At 54.5% G+C, this 21,095-nt stretch overlaps 1 protein-coding gene across 4 annotated transcripts in view; it reads right to left on the reverse strand.

Annotated features, from left to right (window-relative positions):
• Positions 1-1,272: 1,272 nt before the first annotated feature.
• The window catches only part of CHST3 (carbohydrate sulfotransferase 3), a 36,290-nt gene continuing 16,467 nt past the window's right edge, over positions 1,273-21,095 (reverse strand). For 3 of the 4 annotated variants that reach the window (XM_028512281.2, XM_036026828.1, XM_036026827.1), the window contains exons 2-3: positions 8,071-8,295; positions 1,273-7,187 (exon numbers count right to left, since the gene is read on the reverse strand). In XM_028512281.2, the coding sequence (XP_028368082.1) occupies positions 5,903-7,187; positions 8,071-8,210 (1,425 nt within the window). In that variant the 5' untranslated portion in view covers positions 8,211-8,295 and the 3' untranslated portion in view covers positions 1,273-5,902. The remainder of the gene's footprint in view (positions 7,188-8,070; positions 8,296-21,095) is intronic. The other variant, XM_036026829.1, reaches the window with a different exon arrangement.

A 21,095-nucleotide genomic window follows, 5' to 3' on the forward strand; every position in this document is an offset into this window, starting at 1 on the left:
CTTGGGGTGTAGTGGGGGACGCGTCCGAAGCCCAAAGAGGTCTGGGAGTGAGGGGGACGATGGCTTCTGGTCTTGGCTGGGGGCCGAGGGGTGAGTGGGTGGGGAGGTGCTGCAGCATCTCCGCTGTATCGGAAGGGCAGTTTATTTCTCCAGTAGGAAACACGCTCCAGAGATGAAACTAAATACAGCCGGTCCCCGGAAGAGTGGAGACAACAGCAGCACCTGGCTGGGGCGGTGCGGTGGCCGTCACACTCGGGTTGGGGGTCACTGTGCGGAGGCCTCTGTCCTAGGGTTGGGAGGGAACCGGTTTGCACTCCCGAGGCCTGGTCTGGGTGAACCCGCACAGATGTAGGTTTGCGTTTTGGGGAAGGGGTCCCAGTCCCTTATATCAGGTCTTAGCCTGTCACTCCAGGTGCCACTACTGTCCACAGGACTCAGCTCTTTTCTGTCTCTCCACAGTTCCTGCTTCCCCATGCTCCCTAAACCCACAAAGGCCCACCAGCTCTGCCCTCCCGTGTCCCAAAATGAGCCTTCTCCCCGGGGAAATGCCCATTCCCTCTAGATGGCTGTGAGGAGACAAAAGGGTGGAAATCTAATTCACACTAAAATTGTTATGACTGACAGAGCAATGTAGTTGTAATTTGAAAGGGTTCCATTACAATTTTTAGTGGAAAACATCCTTAGAAACCTCCTCATGGGCCTTTGGAGATTCTGTCGAAGGCCAAGTGAAATCTCGGGCACCGTTTCAACACGTGACGCCAATCAGTGCAGCTGTTCTGGGTGACAGGGCTGACTTTTCAATCTCTAAAGGGCTTTTTGGAACAAAGGCTGTAAACCATATAGTATGCTCCTCATTGTAAAGAAAATTGGGGCTCAGGTATGGGAAGTTACTTGTCCAATGCCACAGGTCCAGATGGTGGCAAAGTTGGGACTTGTCCCCAAGTGCCCTGACCTCTAGCCAGTGCTCCTGTTCCTGCTGCATGATGCCTGGGTATTTATCCCTCAGACCTCATTCCTGTAGCCAGCCGCAAGCAGCCACCACCAGCTCCCGGCTCCACCGTCCTGGTGCCCTGCAGCACGCTCGCTTCGGGCCCCCCTCCCGCTCAGCCACACTTCCCTTGTGCCTTTCGCGCCTCGGGAGGAGCCAGGGTTTCCTCTGCTCTGCTTCATGCTACAGAAGCCACCCCATTCCTCCAGCTGCCGATTCTCTCCTGCTAATTTTTCTGATTGCTGTTGAGAATAAGTGCAAAAGGAAGGCAGACACACTTCACATTTTGCTCATTGCATGTTTCATTTTTAATTAAATAAGTCAAGTAAGCCATCAAGTGATGGGTTCACATTCTGTTCCACAAAGCAGACCCTGACCGGTGGTGGCTGCCCGCTCTCTGAAGGACAGCTCCCGCGTTCCCAGGAGACGGCAGATTGGAGCCAGGGCGAGGACATCCGGGACATTGATGGCGTGGGGCTGGGAGCAACGAGGCTGAGCAGAATGAACTGCATACTACACATACACACATGCGGACACATATGTACACATCACGGCCACACATGGCCATGCAAGGAGTGTCCTGTACCATGTGGCCATGAAACATGACATGGGGTGAGGTCTTGGCAAAAAGACAGCTTGCAGGGTCCAAGAGGGAGCAGGGGAGCCTCGCAGACTTGGCCCAGAGCACACAGATGAGATGGGGACGTCAGGGGCGCCCAGGTCAGGCCCGGTGTTAGAGGAAGCAGGGACATGGGGCATTTCATTTTCCAAACAGCATGTCTGATTCCAATATGAGCTAGGCTCAGGTGGATGGTGCCATGACTGTATCCTTGGAAATACATAAGTGATTGGTCCCCGGGCACAGTCATGGAATGACAAAGGACATGAGACCAAGGATCTTGAAGCTCTTAAGACATCTGAAGTTGCCAGTTCTGCTTTGTCCTTTTGAGGTAAAGCGCAGCTCTGACTATTCCTGACACCACAGCAGTGGAGAGGCAGCGTGGCTGCGTTCAGGAAACCCTGGGCCTCCTCCCTCCGGTCCAGCCAGACCATGTCCTGGGACTCTTCACAAGCGAACTCAGGAAGCCAAGGCCCCTGGATTTCAGCGGATGCTCCTTTCAGTTTGTACAGACTGACAAGACCCATTTGGCCTCTGCAGGCATCCGCTCCCCCATCCCCCTCTCTTCCTGACTCAGGACCCACCCTCCTGAGACCTGCCACTGAGCTCAGCCCTCAGGGACTGGAGGGGGAGGGGTCTGCCGGGGACGTAGCCGCCAGGTCCTCTGCTCTTGTTCTTCACAATGCTGGCTTATGAAGGGACAGGCCCCACAGCCAACGAAAACAGACCCTAGAGTAGGACAGTCCCCCAGGGCTGGAAGAGACCTGCATCTGACACTTACACCCGTCTGGGCGAAGCACCGCCTTCTGGGTCAGGGACCCCTGACCTCCTGCTGAAACTTGTCCCATTGTTGGACGGATGGCAGAGGCGGCAGGGAGAGATGCCACTGTCATGGCTGGAGTGGGTGTCTTCTGGTCTCGGGGGTTTGGTCAGCAGCTGCCCCATTAGACCGGCCTCTGGCTGCCGGTGCTGGCAGGTAGGGAGTAAACTTCATTTTGAACATTTTTTTCCTGTTCATTTAGTTATTTATTTTCAAGTGGGTGCATCACATAAAGGGACAAAGCCTAGAATTCCTCATGCCTCTCAACCTTAGCCAATAAATCAGTGACAGTCTGTGGGGGCACAAGACAGAGCTGCCCCCCCTGACGCACCCCCATGCCCTCATCCACGCCAAGGTGCACAAACGAGGCACAGAAGAGAAGCCAGAAATGGGCAGTGGTGGCGATGGCTAGAGGGTGTCAGACACTGCCCTGTCTCACCACGGTCTGGAATGTTCTGAGCTATTTATACAGGCCAGGCTAAAGAGATCTTCTTCAAGAAGAAAAAAAAATGAGTAAGCGCACATTGCTGAATGGGCCTCTTGTTTTGGGGAAGCTGGTAGCTGTGAGGCGAGGCCTCAACTGCTCCCTCTGTCTCCGGGCAGGTGGGTGCCGCGGAGCAGAAGGCTCCTGGTGGACCCACAGGAGCAGAGAGAACGCTGGAAAAGAAGGCGCGAGCCCCCGCTGGACCACTTTCCCCAGCGAAGTTCCATGCCGAAAGTCCTACAGCAGGGCTCCGAGCAGGCCCCGGCGGGTGGACAGGCAGCAGTCCCCTCACCCTGTCCTTCCCCAAACCCCCAGGCTTCCCAGGGCCCCGAGGCAACACTCACTCAGGTTGGGTCCTGTTCCAGGCGCCTGGGTGAAGGTCCTACAGCAGAAAGGGCCTTTTTGTTGCATCTTCAAATCAACAAGAGCAAACCAAGGACTCTCCTCAAACAAAAGCCTGGGACCACCGTGACTTGCGCAGTCTTGGTTTAGTCCCCTCTTGTATTCTGAATCGTCCCGGAGTGTCCTTGTGTGGAGTGGGTGCGTGGTTTCTATTATTATTAGTTTGTCTTTCTTGATTTGGGTACAGCTCTGAGTCCCTGCAAATAATAATGTATTTCTGTCTCTTCTTTTTCACAAAATAAATAAATAAAGTCGACTGGCAGTGTACACACTGTCAATGTCCTGAGAAGTCCCGAAGGTCTCCAGAGCTCAGGGTGGAGGCCTTGGCCCCGGACATGGAAAGAAAGGAGGAAGTCTGCTGTCCGCACTGGGAGGACCCAGGAAGAACCCTGGACAGGGGAGCACGCCCCCGCCAACCCCGGGGGAGAGGACAGCACAGGGAGCAGGGCGGGGGCTGGGGACGAACTTCTGGGCCTGCCAGAAAAATCCTGGCCCCCCTCTGTCCCACAGTCAAGTTTTTAGGGCTGGAGTCCCTTTGGCCCCCAAATTAGAGCCAGCTTCCTGCACAACTTATTCTTGGGCTGGAAAACCTAGAGTGGAGACCTCCTTGAATAGCTGAAGTCCATGGTGATGCAGACCCAGCAGCTCAAATACGGTGATTATAATGGACATCGTAGATGGCTACCATCCTCACCTTTTCAAAAGGCAGTTTCCAGCCGGATACGCCCCTTCCTTCCCTCTCGTGCACATTCCTCAAGCCGAAACGCAGCCTGCTGGGGTTGCGTTTGACAGTGGGATGGCTCGGATGGAGAGGTTGTCCAGGAAATCAGAAACAGCCCTCAGTGAACTGTGACAGCTTCCTGCAAGTTCTGAGATGGGGCTGAGCTTTGCTCCTCGGCTTGGGCTGGGAGTGGGAAAAACCTTCCGCTTTGGGGACATTGCTGCTTGGTCATGGGCCCTGACCCCTCAGGAAGTGTGATGGGGCCTGGGAGAGAGATTTAAATCTGGCCTCTTCTCGGGGCAGGGGTGAGGGTTGCTCATTTGTGCTGCTCCTGGACATGTGGCAAAGAATGCTGGTGGTTTCTGAGACTCGTCTCACATGGCATTGAGACAGAAAAGCCTGGGTGGGCTGTCATGTGGCTATCTAGGCTCTGATCCTTCTGGAAGGAGGCTCTTCCTCCTCCTCCTCTGCCTCCAGCAAGAGCCAGAGTACTTCCCTGGCCCTCCCAGAGCCTCCTCAGCCCCCTCAGCCCCTCGAGCACAGTTTGCTTCCAAGAGGCACTTCTGCAGAAACAAAAATGAAAACACAGCCACAAAACAAAACACCAAGCCATAAATACCCTAACCCCCCCCTTAAAAAAAAACAGAAAACAAATACCCAGCCCATCCCAAGTTAAGCAATACTCTTCCCAGAGCCCTAAAGGAGGAATTCCAGACACTAACCATGTAACTATGGCTACCAACCAGGGGGCTGACCTCTGTCCCTGTCTTCTCAGGGGAGGGGCTATCCCGATGTGACCTCTCCCCCCAGAGCTCTCTGGACTGCCATCGGGCCCTGCCCCACAGAGGCCTGGTGGGAAGCCGCAGGACCCATGAGGTGCCTTTTGCTTCCAGGGACCACAGCTGCTTCTGCCAGTCAGGCCTGAGGCGGCCTTCGAATATGGACACGCACTAGGACACCAGCCAAGCTGGGATGGGGACTTTGGGCTGCAGTCACGTGAGGGTCAACAGCACCATTTCAAAATATCCGGCCTGCCAGCAGGGAGAACGTGAAGGGGCCAGCGGAGGCAGCCCTGAGACTCCAAGCAGGCAGAGGGCGTGGACCCGGCAGCTCTGTGTCCACTGTTCAACCTGACCCAGTGAGAGAGCGGGGCAGCGGCCCAGGACCGCATTTCCTTCCCCTGCTCCCAAATCAGTAAAAGCTCCACTTTAGGTGTGTGATACAGACAAACCCTATAAACCAGTGGGCCTAAAGCAGTGGGAAAGCTTGTGTTTCCACATATGCGTGTATGTGGGATTGTGTTTTTATGACGTTCCCCACGGGTGTGGTGTGCACGTAGTGCTTGTCTCTATGCACCTGTGTGTGTCTGTCTTGTAGCCCTTTATAAAGGGACCCACCCAGAATCCAGGGCGCGTTGTGTAGAAACCCGGAGACTGTGCTGAGTGCCCACAGCCCCTTCTCACTGTTGCATATTTGCACTGTGGCCCACGAGGTCTACAGGCATTTATGCTTCATGTGTGCTTCATGTGTGTTTGTGTTCATGTGTGTTTGTGTGCATGTGTGTGCGCACGTGTGTGAGAGAGAGAGATACTGTCAATAGGCTGGGCCTGCTTGAGCCTGCCCTTTGGATCTTGGTTTGATGGCCCTCAAGGGGGCAGGGCACAGTCCTGTTCTCAGCAAGAAACCCCAGCCCACCAAGGCGGTGGGGGAGCTAGCTGCCTGGGGGCTACTTCTACAGCAGAGGGGCGGCCTGCTCCCTGCGTGGCTGCCCGCCTTCCTCTGCGACTGTCACCAGCTCACAGCTGGCCTGGGTGTGAGGAAGGCGGGGTGGCACTTCCATGAGGAGGGTTGCACGCGGCCCCGGGCCCCTACGTGACCCAGAAGGTGCCTCGCTCCTCCAGCAGGCTGACGGAGCGGTTGGTGAGGGAGGCTGCGTCCTGCGCCAATCTGTAGCCGAAGAGGCGCATGGCGGGGCCACAGGCCGCCTGCACCACCTGCGCCAGCTTGAAGGGCATGCTGAAGCGCCACTTCTCAAACTGCTCCGAGGAGTTCTTCTGCGTGGAGTAGATGCCGCTGCTGTCCCGGGAGGCCTGGGTGTTCTTTTGGATCCAGTCCTCCACCTGCGGGGTCAGCGGGATGCCTGCAAAGCGGTACATCTCCCGGGCCTTCTCCAGGGGCTTGCGGGCCACGTCCTCGTAGCGCACCAGCATGTAGCGGCCCCGCAGCCAGGCGGGCTGCCTCAGACCCAGCTCTGCCGACAGGCGGATGCTCTCACAGTTGCCCCTCAGCCGCTGCACCTCCTCCTCTCTCAGCCGGTCCTGTCCCTCGGCCAGCCACTTCTTCCAGGTCTCATACTTGCCAGCAAAGGCCACCATGCGGGAGGCCAGCACGGCCCGGGGATCGCGCACCAGCTGGATGACACGTAGGTCCAGCCGAGGGTCCTCGGCCAGGGGCTGCAGGAACTCCAGCTGCCGGATGCGGACGGCCTTGAGCGCCATGTGCTCCTTGCGGCGGCAGGCCTCCGCGGCCAGCGTCACGTTGAGCGGGCCGCAGCGGCGGTTCTTGCAGTGGTACTTCTCGAAGACCTTCTTGACGAAGGGCGTGCACACCGGGTCCTCGCAGAGCGAGCGGCTGGAGCCACGGCGGAACATGAACTGGGTCAGGTGGTCCTCGGGCAGGGGGCTGATGAAATGCTCCAGCACGTACAGGTCGCACAGGAAGAGCTGCTGGAGCACGTCGCGGTAGACCAGAGCCGAGCCGGCTGCGCTGGCGCCTCCAGGCTCGAAGGACACCGTGCGCTCGATGTGCCACAGGGGCTCGAAGAGGTAGAAGATGTTGCCCTGCTGGTTGAAGAACTCACCCACGAAAGAGGAGCCAGTGCGGGTGGTGGCCATGAGGAGCACGTGGCGCCGGGCTGACGGCTCCGCGGGGTGGGCGGGCTCCTCCTCCTCCCCCACCTGCCCCTTGGTCTCCTGGGCGGGTTGCAAGCCCAGCTGCAGACTGAAGTTTCGCAGGCGGCTCTGCAGCTGCGTGAAGGCCGAGTCCAGCTCACTCAGGGACAGGAGGGATGCGTTCTCGGCCAAGACCAGGGCTGGGTCAGTGCTGTTGGCATCTACCAGGGACTGGGGGATCTGTTTCAGCTTGTCCGAGACCCTGTGAGGACAGAGGGAGACCAGGGTCAGTAACTGGCTGGGGACTCCATCCCCTGTGTAGCCTCCCAGGCTGATTACCCAAAGTCTGTCTTAGTTGGGTTTCCCTAGAAGCCGACTTGGGGCAAGAATTTGAGGGTAAGAGGTAGTCGGTTTGGGACATGGTCACAGGAGAAACTGGTAGAAGGGCAGGGAAGTGAAGTGAGGGGGAAAAGCCCATAAAGGATGAGCAGGCAGCTCCTGTGGGCAAATCACTGGCCAGGAGGGGGTGGGCCCCTGAGAGACAGCATGGAACATCCCCAGGATTCTCTCTCCCAAGGGGTGAGGCTTCCTGCTGGCCTTGGCATTTATTCCCCAGTAGTACCTGTGCCTCGCCATCACAGGTGGAGGGATGCGCTCAGGTGAGAGTGGCAGGGGCTTGCAGTGGGCTCCTGCAGGCATGGACTGTAACAGTCCATGCTAAGGACAGAGGCAGGGCACGGACTCAGCCCAAGTCCTATCTGTCTTGGTTGATGCTTTCTTGCAAGTACTAGACATCAACTACGTGCCAGGCCCTGGGCTAAAAGCTTTTACACTTTCTCATTTAATCTTTACAATTAGGCAGGTCTCCCAATTAAGCCATGTTTTAGAGAAGAACTTAAGACAGAAAGTGACATAACGTGTCTAAGCTGTCACGGCTAGAAAGGGCCAAAGTCAGGATTCCAACCCAGGTGGCCTGTGCCCAGAGCCCAAACCTCACCACTGGGGACTTGTGCACGCCCCACGGAGTGGGCGCAGGAGGGCCTGATGGGCACCGGTTGCAGGGTTGCCTCTGCAGGCCCAGGGTGGCCGACGGCCTCCTCTGCCCCGCCCCCTCAATAAGGAAGACTTGTGATTGCACCCCTCACCTCGATATGATTTTATTTTCTTTTTCGATAAAGACAAAAACCACCACCACAAAAGCCAGGAAAAGGGCATATTTGCTCCTCATCCTCAGACTGTGCAGAAAGTCTCGGCAGTCCTGGGGCAAAGCAAGTCCTTTCTCCATGGGGAAGGGTGGGGCTGTGGGCACTCAGCTCCAGGGCATCACTCAGGACCTGGCTGGTCGTCTTCAGGTGGGGGACACCCTCATCCTGTGGAGAGATGGGCTGTCAGGACACCGCTGTCTGCAGATAAGAGCGAAGAAGAGCTTTTCCACCAGACTTCTGAGGATCCTGGTCCTGCTTGGCAGCCAGACCCCAGAAGCAGTCTTGTCATGGACTCTGCCCCAAACAGACTTGAAATCAGTTCATTTAAGCTGCTACTGAACGTTCTGATCCATCCATGCCACCTCCATCAATTTATTCTTTGACCTCACACGTGACTCAAGGGCAAGTATATGGAAAAGAACACTCCCTGTAGTACAAATGTTTGCAATAGCAAAATATTGCAAACACCCAAATAAAAAGTGGTGGGGGAAGACCTACACAGGCTGATGTGAATAATCTCTCTATGTATTGCAATTTTATGTACATATAGCAAGATACAGACACAATATGTTCATATAGAACAGAGTTTCTTAACCTCAGCACTATTGATATTTTGAACTAGATAATTCTCTGTTGTGGGAGTTTTCTGGCATATTGTAGGATATTTAATAACATCCTTGACCTCTACTCATTAGAAGATGCTAGTAGCATCTTCTCTGCTCAGATGCAACAATCAAAAATGTCTCCAGAAACTGTCAGATGTCCCCTAGGCAGGGGCGAGAAGCAAAATCATCCCAGGTTGGGGGCCTCTGATGTAGTGTAATCCCATTTGAAAAAATGGGATTTTTTTTCAGTGAGAGAAAAATATGGATGCTGAATGAGAACAGACTGTGACTACGGGGGTACACGAGGCCTCCTAACAAGGACTGGGGGGGTCTGGAAGGGTGGGGTGGGTCTTACGTTTGCTGTAGAACACTGCACTGTTAGGAATTTTACAATGTGTTATTCTTTAAGAATTAACTAAAGGAAAAAACCCACCATAGCACACGAATTCTAAGGAAATCCTGTGCATGGCCTTGGCCTTCAGGTCGCCCTGGTAAGCCTTGCATGGGGCAGGTTAGGCTCTCCAGCCCCACCGTGCAAAGACTCCCAGTAGTACCTGAGACTTTGTCATAAAACAGCCCCCCTTCTAATGCCTGTTCAGTGTTGACCATCCCTTCATGGAGGGCGGGAAGTTTGTCTTCCACTTTCCATTAGCATCTGGAACACAGGAGACTCTCATGCACAGTTACTAAGTGACAGAAAGGATAAAGGAACAAGCCAAATGGAGGTCCCCAGCTGTGTAGGGCAGAGTGGTGGGGCGGCAGGCAGCAATCTCTGACGGGGTGCTGGGGGTGCTTCCTGGTGTGAGTGAGTGCAGGGGTGCTGGGAGGGAGGAGGGAGGCAAGGACAGCTGCAGGGCAACTGGAACAATCCCAACTCTTTCGAATTCTTCTGGGCCTTTTCCCACGCACTCATTAAACAAATATTTCCTGAGTACCTACTGTGTGCAGCCTCTGGCCTAGGCACTAGACACACAGCAGTGGACAGGCAGACCCGGTGCATGCCCTCAGGGGGCTTACACTGGAGCTGGAAGGGCCGACTGCAATCTATGGGTAGCTGAAGTTTATCGAACACTTACTGCTCTATGCCAGGTGTCATGCTAAGCACTTGATTTGCATCTTCCATTCAAATCCTCACAAAAGTCATATTACAGACGAGCAAACGCAGAGAGAAGTTAGGTAACTTGCCCAAGGATCCTCCAGCAGTGCCCTGATTGCCCCTGCCAGATCCAGGTCATTTTGGCCCTTACTGCTCCCCAGTGACCCCCACTGTAGCACATACGGTAGGGCTTTCTAGCTGATGGTCTGACTGTCTCTTTCCCAGGCTGCAAGCTTCCTGAGGTCGGGACTAGCATCTAGAATGGCACCGGGCACAATCCAGCTGCCCAACAAACTGGTGACGAGCGAACCCGTCCAAGCAGGCGCCTGCCCCGGGGCCTGGCAGGCTGCCGGCCGGAGTCTGCAGAATGACTGGCAGGACGTGTTTCCCATGCACCCTGCCCGCTTAGCCCGCGGAGGGTATGAGGCTGCCCCTCCTGCTGAGAGGCCAAGACCCCACATGAGTCTTCAGGGCACAAGCATTACAATCCTGACTCTGCGCTTGGCTGAGAGTTGTCTGGGTCTGATGGTGTGAGGGAAGCAGAAGGAACCAAAACCTGAAGTCCTGGGTTCTGGTCCTTTCTGCAAGTCTGCCATGCTGTGTGACCTTGTATAAGTGACTCAACCTCTCTGGGTCTCTGGGTGTCCATTTCTTAGCCTATAGCGTGGAAGGCAGTACCTACTGCACAAGGGGGCTGCGAGGAACAGTATTTGGGGCATGGTAAGCGTTTAGTAAATACTAGAGAGGGAAGAAAAGGCAGGGGTGGGACAGGGGGAGTTGCCTTCTCTGTCTTCTCCCGTCTGAGTCTACACCTTTGGTAAGATTCAGTTTGGTGGTCTAGATGACAAAGCTACTGAGCTTTCTCCTCCCCTCCCTTCCTGGCACTGTTTCTGAGTTGCCATCCAAGTCTCACCCCCCTGAAAAGTACAGGGCTCCTAAGGGCTCTCCCTGCGTTGCCCTAAAAGGAAGAAGCAAGGGTGACAACCTTCTGACATGAAACACAGGGTGGGCTGTTGGCTCCTTTGGCCTGCCCAAAAGGCGGGTGAGAAGGGGTGGGTGAGCGGTAGGTGAGGGAGGTGCAGAGGTCCCCGCGAGAATGTGGGGGTTCCCAGACTCAGGGTGCAGAGAAGGTCACCGGTGCCAGAAGGTCACCGAGTTGTGAGCGAGGAGGACAAGGCCAGGACGGGGTCACCTGGCAAAGCTCCAGGCAGAAGCGGCCCTGCAGGAAGCCCTCTGCGAGAAGTGGGTCTGTGACATCTGTGACAAGGACAAACCTCCTGCTCCCTCCCTCCCCAACCAGCGTGCACAGGCCAGACCCGCCCCCTTGCTTCGCTCATGGAAGAATGAAAAAGTTCTTCCTTCTCTTGGTGAATGTCACCCCCCAGGGGAGTACTCGACAACACCTTTCCAACCCACAGCACCCAGCAAGGATGTGACAACCAAAGGACAAGTGGCACCCCCTGCCGTGATGCCAGCAAAGGTCATGTTTCCAGGGCATCTGGATCAATGGTGAAGGTCAGGGGGCAAGTCCAGCCCAGTTCTGCCTGGACACAGAGTGGCAGTGGGACGGCTGCCCTCAGCCCACTTGTACCCCATGCTGGACTCCAATGCCCCTCCTCGGGAATCCTGCCTCGACCCCCAACCCATCTCCCCTCCCCCATCCCTTTCCCTCTCAGCCACCTTCTTTATTTCTTCTTGATAGAAATGTACTTGTTTGCTGCCTCTTTTGCACACCTGAATGCCAGCTCCAGGAGACAACAGCGTCACCTGTCCGCTCTGCCTGTGGGCCCACGCCCAGAACCCCAGCGCCCTACTCCACGAGTTGGGCACTGGGCCAGCTAGCCTGCTGTAGCACCTGTGGGCGAGTGGAAGGATGTCTTTCCCAAAGCATCCAGCCCAGTGTGAGAGGCTTGATCATTCTTAATTCATGGGAAATATGAAGGAAAAGCAGTTGTTCCCTATAGGGAACCATGTGTGCTGTGGGTGTGCCTGAGTGTGTACTGTGTGTACTACTGGAAGCATGTGCTCAGTGAGTGCTGTGGGCACAGACCACGGGTGTGTACTATAGCTTCACACACACCCATCTCCTGCACGGTTGTATCGACCTGGGATACCATTTTGAGGATGAAGAAACTAAGTTTTGGGGCTTTCAGTTCAAGCCTTGCAGCTGTGTGGTAATGATGGGGAGCAGAGAAAACAGCCAAAGGCACCCCGGATAAATCTCAGTGAGGGAACCCTGGAAAGGAAGGGGGCTGTGGGCAGAGGTCCTAAACTCTAAGCGCAGGCCTCCCTCATGGCCTGGCAAGGGGTCCTCACTAGACAACAGTTTTCTACTCCGATGGCTCCCAGCCAGGCCCCCCCGCTTCCCTGGGCCTTCCCCCGGCCTTCCCCTGAGGCTCCCAGTGGACTGCAGCCCACGCCTGGCTCCTCGCAGGGAAGGCGGGGTCCCAGAGTCTGCTGTGCATGGAGCTCTGATAAGGGACAGGCTGCAAACCTCCATTCCCCTTTTGTGCTCAGGAACAAGGGCAGGGTAGGGACCAAGCCCCAGCTGTTGCAGGCCCTGCTCACAGGCCTTTCCACCAGGCGGGAGGAGGGGCCGCCCAGAGAAGAGGGCCTGAGGGAGGGCCAGAGATGAGAGGGGGAGGCTCCGCAGACCCACAGACACGGGTGGCGGCAGTGAAGGCCATGGTGGGGAAACTCTGAGTCAACTGCTGAGCTGCAGTGCTGGGAGGCGGGGAGGTGGAGAGGCCAGGAGGCTGCCCCAACCATGCCATGTTGCCAAAGGGGGAGCTTGGGAGAACTGGTGAGTTGTCTCTGAATCCACTGGAGAGTGGAAACAGAGGCAGGACAGGCAGAGGGAGCTCAAATGCCGGGCCTGCCTCTGTTGTAGACGATCTTTGCTTTGGGAATACAGGAGTCCATTCAGCAGCCTGGCAGGCTAGGTTCTGTTTTGCGTAGCGACACCCAGAGATGGCTTGGGAAGGACCAAAGCCCCACCATTTCGAGCTTAGCGTCTGACAAGTGAGTAAAAGCCCAGAGGCTGTCGGATGAACCAGTGAGTGAAGGAAGAATGAGGAAGCAAATGAATGCGTGGGGGATGCCCCAGTGCAGCTTGGGGCTGTGGTTACTCTCACACCCGAGTACCCTCACACCCGGGGACTCCAGCTTCCTTTTCCAGAATAAACCCATTTATGACCTTCTACGGGCACCTGTCCAACCTCAGCCAAGACAGAATAGAAACAGGAAAGGTGAAGGTATGTGTCACCTGAGTGGCAGAGGACATCCAAGAACTTGTGAGAAGCTGTGGGCCAGAGCCCCGAGGTGGACCACGTGGCTGAGAGCCAGCCTGGCGTGGTAGGGCTGCCACAGGCTCAGGGAGCCAGCCCTGGCTGGGAAGGAGCCCGGCTGCCCCTCAGCCCTGCTTTGCTGTGCAGGGGCGTGGGGGAGCACACTCCACCTCCATTTGACACAGTCACTTCATCGGGGCCAGCTCAGCTGTGTGAGCGACATATCCTGTGCAAACCCGAAGCCGACAGCTGCACGAAATACAGGGCCCGAGAGAACAGTCCCAAGCCTCCCAGTCAGCAAAGGTACTTCCCATGCCTCTGATGCTGAACCCTGGGCCCTGGGCCAGTTTGGAACTGACCCACTGCTCTGGGCTTGGCTGCATTTGGCTGATCAGGAGCTGCAGGGGAGGCTGGCGTCCAGGCGCCCATAACCGTGCAGCTGGCAGCCTGGTGAGCAGTCTGCTGGCTCGTTTGGAACTCATCTGGATTCGGACCAAGATTCATGGCCAAGGATGTGCACCCAGCCCTGGAAATCCAACATGTCACCTGCAACGTGAGTGTCCCACTGGATGGGACATGGGCAGTGCATGGGCACAATGAATACAAGCCACACGGGGGCTAAAAACGCTGCACAACTACAGAGACGCAACATTAACCGATGATTCTTTGCATTTTATGCCCTTCCGTACTGTGTGAATTTTTGATGACCATGCACATGTATCACTTTAAGAAGTTTTAAAATCTAATCTGAAACTTGAAAAATGTAATATCACCTTGCAAGTGGTGTGGAAAATGCATTGGATGAGGGTGGACTTGAGGCTGGGAGACCAGTTAGCTCTTCCTGTGACAGTCCAGGAGAGAGAGGGCACCCCAAGAAGCGGTGGCAGAGGGTGGAGACGGAGGACAGACACGTGCAGCGTTAAGGAAGCCAGCGCTGTCACTGTGACAGGCATGGCATGCATGAGCCGTGAGGACCGCGCCCCGCATGAAAGAAGCACGGCACAAACGGGCAAATAATGTCTGGTTCCGCTTACCCGAGGCGCCTAAAGGAGTCAAACTCACCGAGACATGAAGTGGAGGGTGGCTGCCTGGGACTGCGGGGAGGGATGGGGGGTTAGAGACTAATGGGGGCAGACTGTCTGTCTGGGAAGGTGAGAAAGCTCTGGAGATGACGGTGGTGATGGGTGCACGACAGTGTGAATGTATTTAATGCCATTGAACTGCATATTTAAAAATGGTTGAATCAGTCAATTTTGTGGTCTATGTATTTTCCAGAGTAAAAAATATGTAAATAAATAAACAGTGATGCCTGCGGGCTACGGGAAGTAGGGAAACAGAGGGCTCTTGGAGGATCCCTGGCTCTGCCCTCGGACAGTGGTCTGATTCTTCGCCGCACCCACAAACGCCTGGCACCGTGCCTGGCACATGGCAGGCTCAACAATATTTGTGAAGTGAATGAACAAATTCATGCACTGTCTTGAAGAGTTAGCCGTGGTCTCCTGTAGGTTAGTCTTCTCTTCCCCAGTGCTAGTGCTGCACTGGACATACAGAAGGCACCACTGATGAGAGGATGTTGGCATGAAGTTAATTTATTGCACAGAAAAATGTTCATCATGATGCTGCCCTGAAAAAGGACACACCAGCACCCACAGGAGGATTCCATTTTGTAAAAACTGTGTGTGTGTACACACACAAAATCTGTTGATGTATAGAGAGACAGACACTCTGGAAAAGTGTGAACAAGTTCACAGTGATTCTCACGGCAGCTGTGGCTACACTTGACTTCCTTGCTTTTACTTACTGTCTTTGAAGCCCCGTGATCTTCGGAAAGGAAGTGAAACCTGAGTGGCTTCCTCATCTGCAAACGGGGACATTTACAGCATCTACTGTAAACTCAGTGGTCACGAGGAATTCAATGAGAAGATGCTAGTGAAGTAGTTAACCTACGCTGAAGATGCCGTAAGTGGAACCACTCACAGTTGCAGCAGATTTTGTGGCTTGTGCACTGTGGCAAGGGTTGGAAAGGGGCGGGGGTCTCGTCCCCTAAAAATATCAAAATGAAGGAAACAGGGAGAACCTGACCTGACCACCAGCTGGAACTGTTCCTCAGGCCACCACCCACTCATTTGTGCATGGCATTTGGCTCTGGCCATCTCCTCCTGGGCTCCTGGTCTCCTCTGGAGTTAAACTCAGTGACCTTCCCTATCCCAGGCACTGCAGCCACCAGTAGCCCCCAGGATGCAGCCAGAGAGAGACCCAGAAACACCATGGGCTGAACCTTCAAGGATGCTCTCTTCCCAGCTTCCCTGGAGGCCAGAGCTGCTCACAATTCCACAAGGCCCTGCATAGCCAGGAAGGGCTGAAGTGTGGCCACAGGAATGACAGGAGCTGTGGGGCAGGGGTGGGACCAAGGACCTTGGTAGTGCAGGCTTCTCTACTCTGACTGCTGTGTCTCCAGGCCTCAGCGCTGTCAGGCTGAGGACAAGCTGAATACCCATGAATTTTGCCACAGGACAGAATCATGTCCTCAGCAGCGGTCAGGCCAGTAGCCTTACACAACGCAGCTGGCCTTTCCAGCTTCAGTTGTCCTTGGACAAAATTTTCTTATCCACCCTTCCTCATTGTTTATCTGCAGAACTTGAGTCTCAGAGAGGGGCAGTGCTTGGCCACAGCATACAACTGGACAGTGACCAAACTCAAACAACTACTATGTAGGTCTCCTGTCTCCCAGGGTAGTGATGGCCCCGCCCAACTCCATCACCCTGACTCTCACACCTTAACCCACTTAAGAGCCTTCCACACAGGGATGGCAAATATATGGCATACATTCCACCACTCGGCAGTCCTGGGCCTGGAGCAGACATCACTAATCAATCATCATTCTCTCCAGCTGAGACTAGATGTGCCTCATAAGCCTTCTCAATGCCTTGCCAATCTATCAGAGTTGGCCTCTGAGATAAAATCGATTTGCCCTCCGAAATTTACAGGATCCTTTGTGGCTACCAAACAAAATCCCCCAGCATCCCTTAATTCGGCATTCTGCCCTCCGGCATCACCCAGCAGCACCAGCCCAGATCCCAAGTCCCCTCTCACACAGACCCTCCATTCAAGCACATATGTCTTGCACATCCATCCTCTAAGCCTTTCATTTAGCTGATAAAGCCCATACTGAACAACATACTAGACGACAATTAATGGTGAGGTTACTACAGTTAATGCATCAAAATTTGCCAAAGAAACGTTGCTTTGCAGCTCAGTTGGTAAGAGCATCATCTTGATACAACATTGCCCCAAGGTTGTAGGTTCTATCCCCGGTCATGGAACATACAAGAATCGGCCAATTAACGCATCAATAAGTGGAACAACAAACTTCTCTCTCCCTCCCCCTTCTCAAAATCCATTAAAAAATAACTATAGTGGATGCAAGGTGCACATAACTCCATCCTCCCCTCCACTTGGCTTGCGCTTTCCTGGAGAGGGGAGGCGGAGTTGCAGAGAGCCTAGGAAATTGCACAGGGCCGCTGCCAGACTGCCCTGCACCACAGCTGGCATGGGTCTTTACATGGCTAATTTTATATTATTACTCACATGCCTTTATATGTTTTTATGAATAAGAGCCAAAATTAAAAAGTCTCTGGGCTTCCCCACAAAATGTTTTTTGGGGTTTTTGGAAAATGTGGGCAAGTCCATTGGAGTGTGTCTTGAGTGTGAACACAGTCTAGCGTGGGGATTAAAACAGAAAACGGCCGAGGCCCGTTGCCTGAAGAAAGCATCCAAGGGCAAACGGGAACGATGCGTGGCGCCATTTTCCACACGTTAGACTGAAAAACAAACTGTTCTACAATACCCAGTGTGGGTGGGGTTTGCAGAACCAACTTGGTGCACATCAGGTGCCCATGCCCTCCACCTTCCCCAGCCCCCCTTGCAGTCAGGCTGAAGCCGTAGGACCAGGTTCTGGTGGGCGGGATGTAGGTGAAAGTGGCGTACAACACTCCAAGTCCTTGGTCCTTGAAACGCCCCCACACGTTCCTCCAGCCCTCCCTTTTCTTGCTGTCGCAACACTGGAGGCCACATGTGCTGGCTGCTTTAGTACAAGCTGGAAGCAGCCCAGGTCCTGAGCTGCTGCTTGGAGAGCCACCCCACCTGCCTTAGATGTGGGGCAAGTGAAAAGCAAGACTTCGCTGTGCTGAGCCACTGAGATACGGGGATGTAGTTGTTACTGCAGCACAGCCTAACGCATAGGAGTCTCTCATAATGTTGATAAGAGAGTCTGTTCTGAAGGACAATTTGGCAAAACCATCAGAATTTTAAATACGCACACTCTTTGACCCTGTGCAGACCCTAGAGCTCCACCTTTAGGAGTTGGTCTTGCGGATACTCTTGAACAGTTATAAGGATGCATACAACAGCAAACTGTTTATAACTGCAAAAGCCTGGAAATGACCTTCATGTCTGTGAACAGGCAGGGAAAAAAACACAAAGTAGGTAAATGGTGGTGCCTTTATCAGTGCAATACTCTGCGATGACTACAGAGAAAGAGGCCGCTCTGCATGGGCTGAGAGGAAATGTGTTCAAGATGTAAGTGACACAAGTGAGGGGCAAGAGGTGTGTGGCATACCGCCAGCTGTAAAAATCGGGGTGGACACACCCGAGTCCTGGGACATGCTTAGAATATCTCGGGAGAGGGGAACAAGAATTGGCAAGAGTGGTCGAGGGGACTGGGAAATAGGGGCGGGAGCAGGGACCTGCTTTCCACTTCTACCCTTCTGCAGTATTTGAATTTGTTACTATTTTTATTTATTACCTATTCCAAGTAAAAGGAAGTGGCTAGAAGAGAAGCTGGGATAGAGAGAGTGTGTGGAACTGCGCTCCAGCCTGCTGCGCCGCACAGCAGGCCCCTGAGCCACGGCGCTCTGTTCCACGTCACTCCGTTAGAATGTCGAGGAAAAAGAAGTTGGTTCTCGGCCAGGCCCACCGTCTGTGTGCTGCTTTCATGCCCCCCCCGCCATGTCCGTGTGGGGTCCTCCGGTTTCCCCCGACACCCCAAACCTGTGCACGTGGGGTGATCGGCCTCTCACTGTGTGTGACCGGGTCCCGCCGCGGAAGGGCGTCCCGTCTGCAGTGGGGGCTGGCCCTGCACTCGGAGCTGCCGGGACAGGCTCTGCCGTCTGAGACCCTGACTGGAATAAGCGGGTTGAAAAAATCATGCTCATTTGTTTTTATGAATCTTAAGTGTTTCTTATTTCAAAGTTTAATATTAGAAGTGCCTTGGATCTTTATTTAGAAGTTTGGTGATGTTTTTGCGATCAGAAATATGTTGTGCAAGCTTAACTCTCGTTTATGCATCTATCAGCCTGTGGTGAAACTGGCTTCATTGTATGTCGTTTCACTTAAAGTCGCAGCTTCCAAAAACCTATTGACGACATGAAACGAGGGCTTACTGTTTACTTTAGTGGCAAGTTGTCCAAGAAACTTTGTGACAAACTTCACCCAGTGCAAGCCGGAGGAGGCTGGACAAGGACGGTGACTGGAACGGGTTTGAGCACCGTGAACCCGAGCGCTGCTGAGCTGGGGACAGCAAATGTTGCTCACCCCACGAGCTCGAGCCAAGCAGACGGTCCTGGCCGCCTGGAGCATGACGATGAGAATAACTCTGAGGTCAAGCTTTGTCCTGCGGTCTTCCCGGCTGGGAGGGCAAAGCACCTTCCACACCCAGGCAAAGGCTGATCAGAGGAAGTGTCTGCCTGGAGTGCCGCATTTGAAAAGGTGGGCGATATCGGGAGGAGAGGAGTGGGGGATGGCTGGTGCTGTCCGCGTGGCTAGAGGGCCAGCACGGCTGTGGCGCACTTGCCGAGCCTGCGTGAGCACCGCTTCTGAACCTGGAGCGCACGGGGAGTTGCCTGCGGAGTTTCCGGTCACTGAGGCCCGGGTCCCACCCCAAGAGGTCACGACTGGGCTCCTCTCGGTTTGGTTTGGGCACGATCAATTGTTTGAAGCTCCCCAGCTGATTCTAACCAACCTAGAATTCAAAGATAGCCGCACTGTGGGGCGCCCAGCTCGCCTGGGCCGTGTCCACTCAGCAGCCAGGCCACACATGGCGGGGTGGGGGTGGGGGCTGCCACCGCTGCTGACCAGGGACAGTGAGCTGCTGGATGGATAGGCCTGTTCCTTGTTTTACTGGGAGGTCAGTGCGCGGGGGAGTTTCCAGGCCATGTGTGTGCAGTCCGTTTAAAACCCGCTCCCCTACACCGTGTTGTAAACGAAAAAACGTAGGTGTTTTTCCTTCCTGTGTAGGGAAAGCCTAGTTCTTCCCACTGTGGGTTTCTCCCGCGTGTGTCTCCTTTACTTTTACACAGAACACTGCTTCTGGTCACCAGACGTAGGGTTTCCCCCACAACGACGAGTGAGTCTAGACAAACCGTGGGCTGTGCTGCCATTCGACTCAGTTCTGACACGAGCTGGGGGGACCCCGTGTCAGATCTCACAGGCCAAGTGCTCTGTCTCCTGAAGCGGCCGCTCCTCACCCCAGCCACAGCTGCCTCGGCGGGACGAGCTGTGCTGCTAACGCCCTCGGGAAATGACAGGGTTTCAGGGGCTCCCTACCAGGAACTGGGGCCTCACATATGGGGGTAACACTCAGCAGTCAAAGGGCACAGACTGTTGATACGCACAGCAACTCGGATGAATTTCAGGGGTATTAAGTTGAGTGAAAAAAGCCAATCTCAAAAGGTTACTGGATGATTCCATTCTTATAACATTCTTGAAGTGACAACATTCTAAAAGAAGAACACATTAGTGTAGCCAGGAGTTAAGGGGGGTGGGGGCGGAGGACAGCGGGCGAGCCTAGGACAGGGCACCGTGCGGGACCCCTGTGGTGACCGGTGTGGTCTGCATCTCGGCTGCGTCAGCGCCAACACCCAGGGTGTGATACCACACTGCCGTCTTGTTCGCTGCTTCTGTGGGGGAGGCTGGGTCGTGGGCTCATGGGATCTCTCTGTATTACTTCTTAAAACTGCATGTGTTATCTACAATTATCTCATGACTTAAAACACTGAATTAAAAAGAAAACTAGCTTCCACAACAGTCGGCAGGGTTTAAAGAGATCTTTTTGGAAAACGGAGCTAGAGGTGGGTAACGAGACTGAGCAGAAGGGTCTTCTTGGGGCAAAAGAGTGAACCGGTTGAATCCGATCTGGAACCCCGAGTGTGAGTGCGGCATTTCCTAGAATTACCGACTGGTGACTCTCCTGGGCTCTATTCACACGCAAGGATAGGCTTGGGGGCTTTCAGAGGGGGAGGCTGATGAGGAGGCAGGACTTGAGGAAGTTCCATCCTGACAGCAGGGAAAGAAAAAGAGGGGGCGGAGCTCTGGAGGGAACCCACCATGTCTGACCCCACTCCCACTGGTGGGAAGACCAGGCAGGAGCTCCAGTCAGAGAGGAGCTGGGAGCAGGCTCGCAGTCCCTGTGACACCACACAAGGCTCGGTACCCAAGCAGTGTGCCCAGAGATCCCTCGGGGACCTCAGCAGGCAGCCAGGCACAGCCTTGGGGGAGGTGATCAGACAGCCAGGCGGACTGGGCAACACTGGCACTCACGGGTTGGTGAGACCCAGGGACATTTGGGTCACCTTTGAACTTCGCATGGGAGTTAGCAAGGGGCAAAGCAAGCTTCTGGCTGTTTACAGCAACTCTGCAGCTCCCAGGCAAGGAGGAGGAGGAGAAAGGTTTGAAGAACTAAGGCGGAACTTTTAAAAAGTGCAAACATTTGAAGAAGTATCTAGTGAACCTATGGATGACAAAAGCTCAAGTTCAACAAGCAAATTCATTTGCCAAGTCCTTGCTCTGGGCCGAGCATGGGAGGAGGCACTGGGGACTGAGCGAGGGAAAGACACAGCCTCTCTCCTAGGAGAGCTGAAGAATAATAGAAGTTCGCACTGAAAATGAACCAGGCACTGTTCCAAACACTTAGCACACATG

Source organism: Phyllostomus discolor, chromosome 5 (assembly GCF_004126475.2).
Source record: "Phyllostomus discolor isolate MPI-MPIP mPhyDis1 chromosome 5, mPhyDis1.pri.v3, whole genome shotgun sequence".
NCBI classification, from domain to species: domain Eukaryota; kingdom Metazoa; phylum Chordata; class Mammalia; order Chiroptera; family Phyllostomidae; genus Phyllostomus; species Phyllostomus discolor.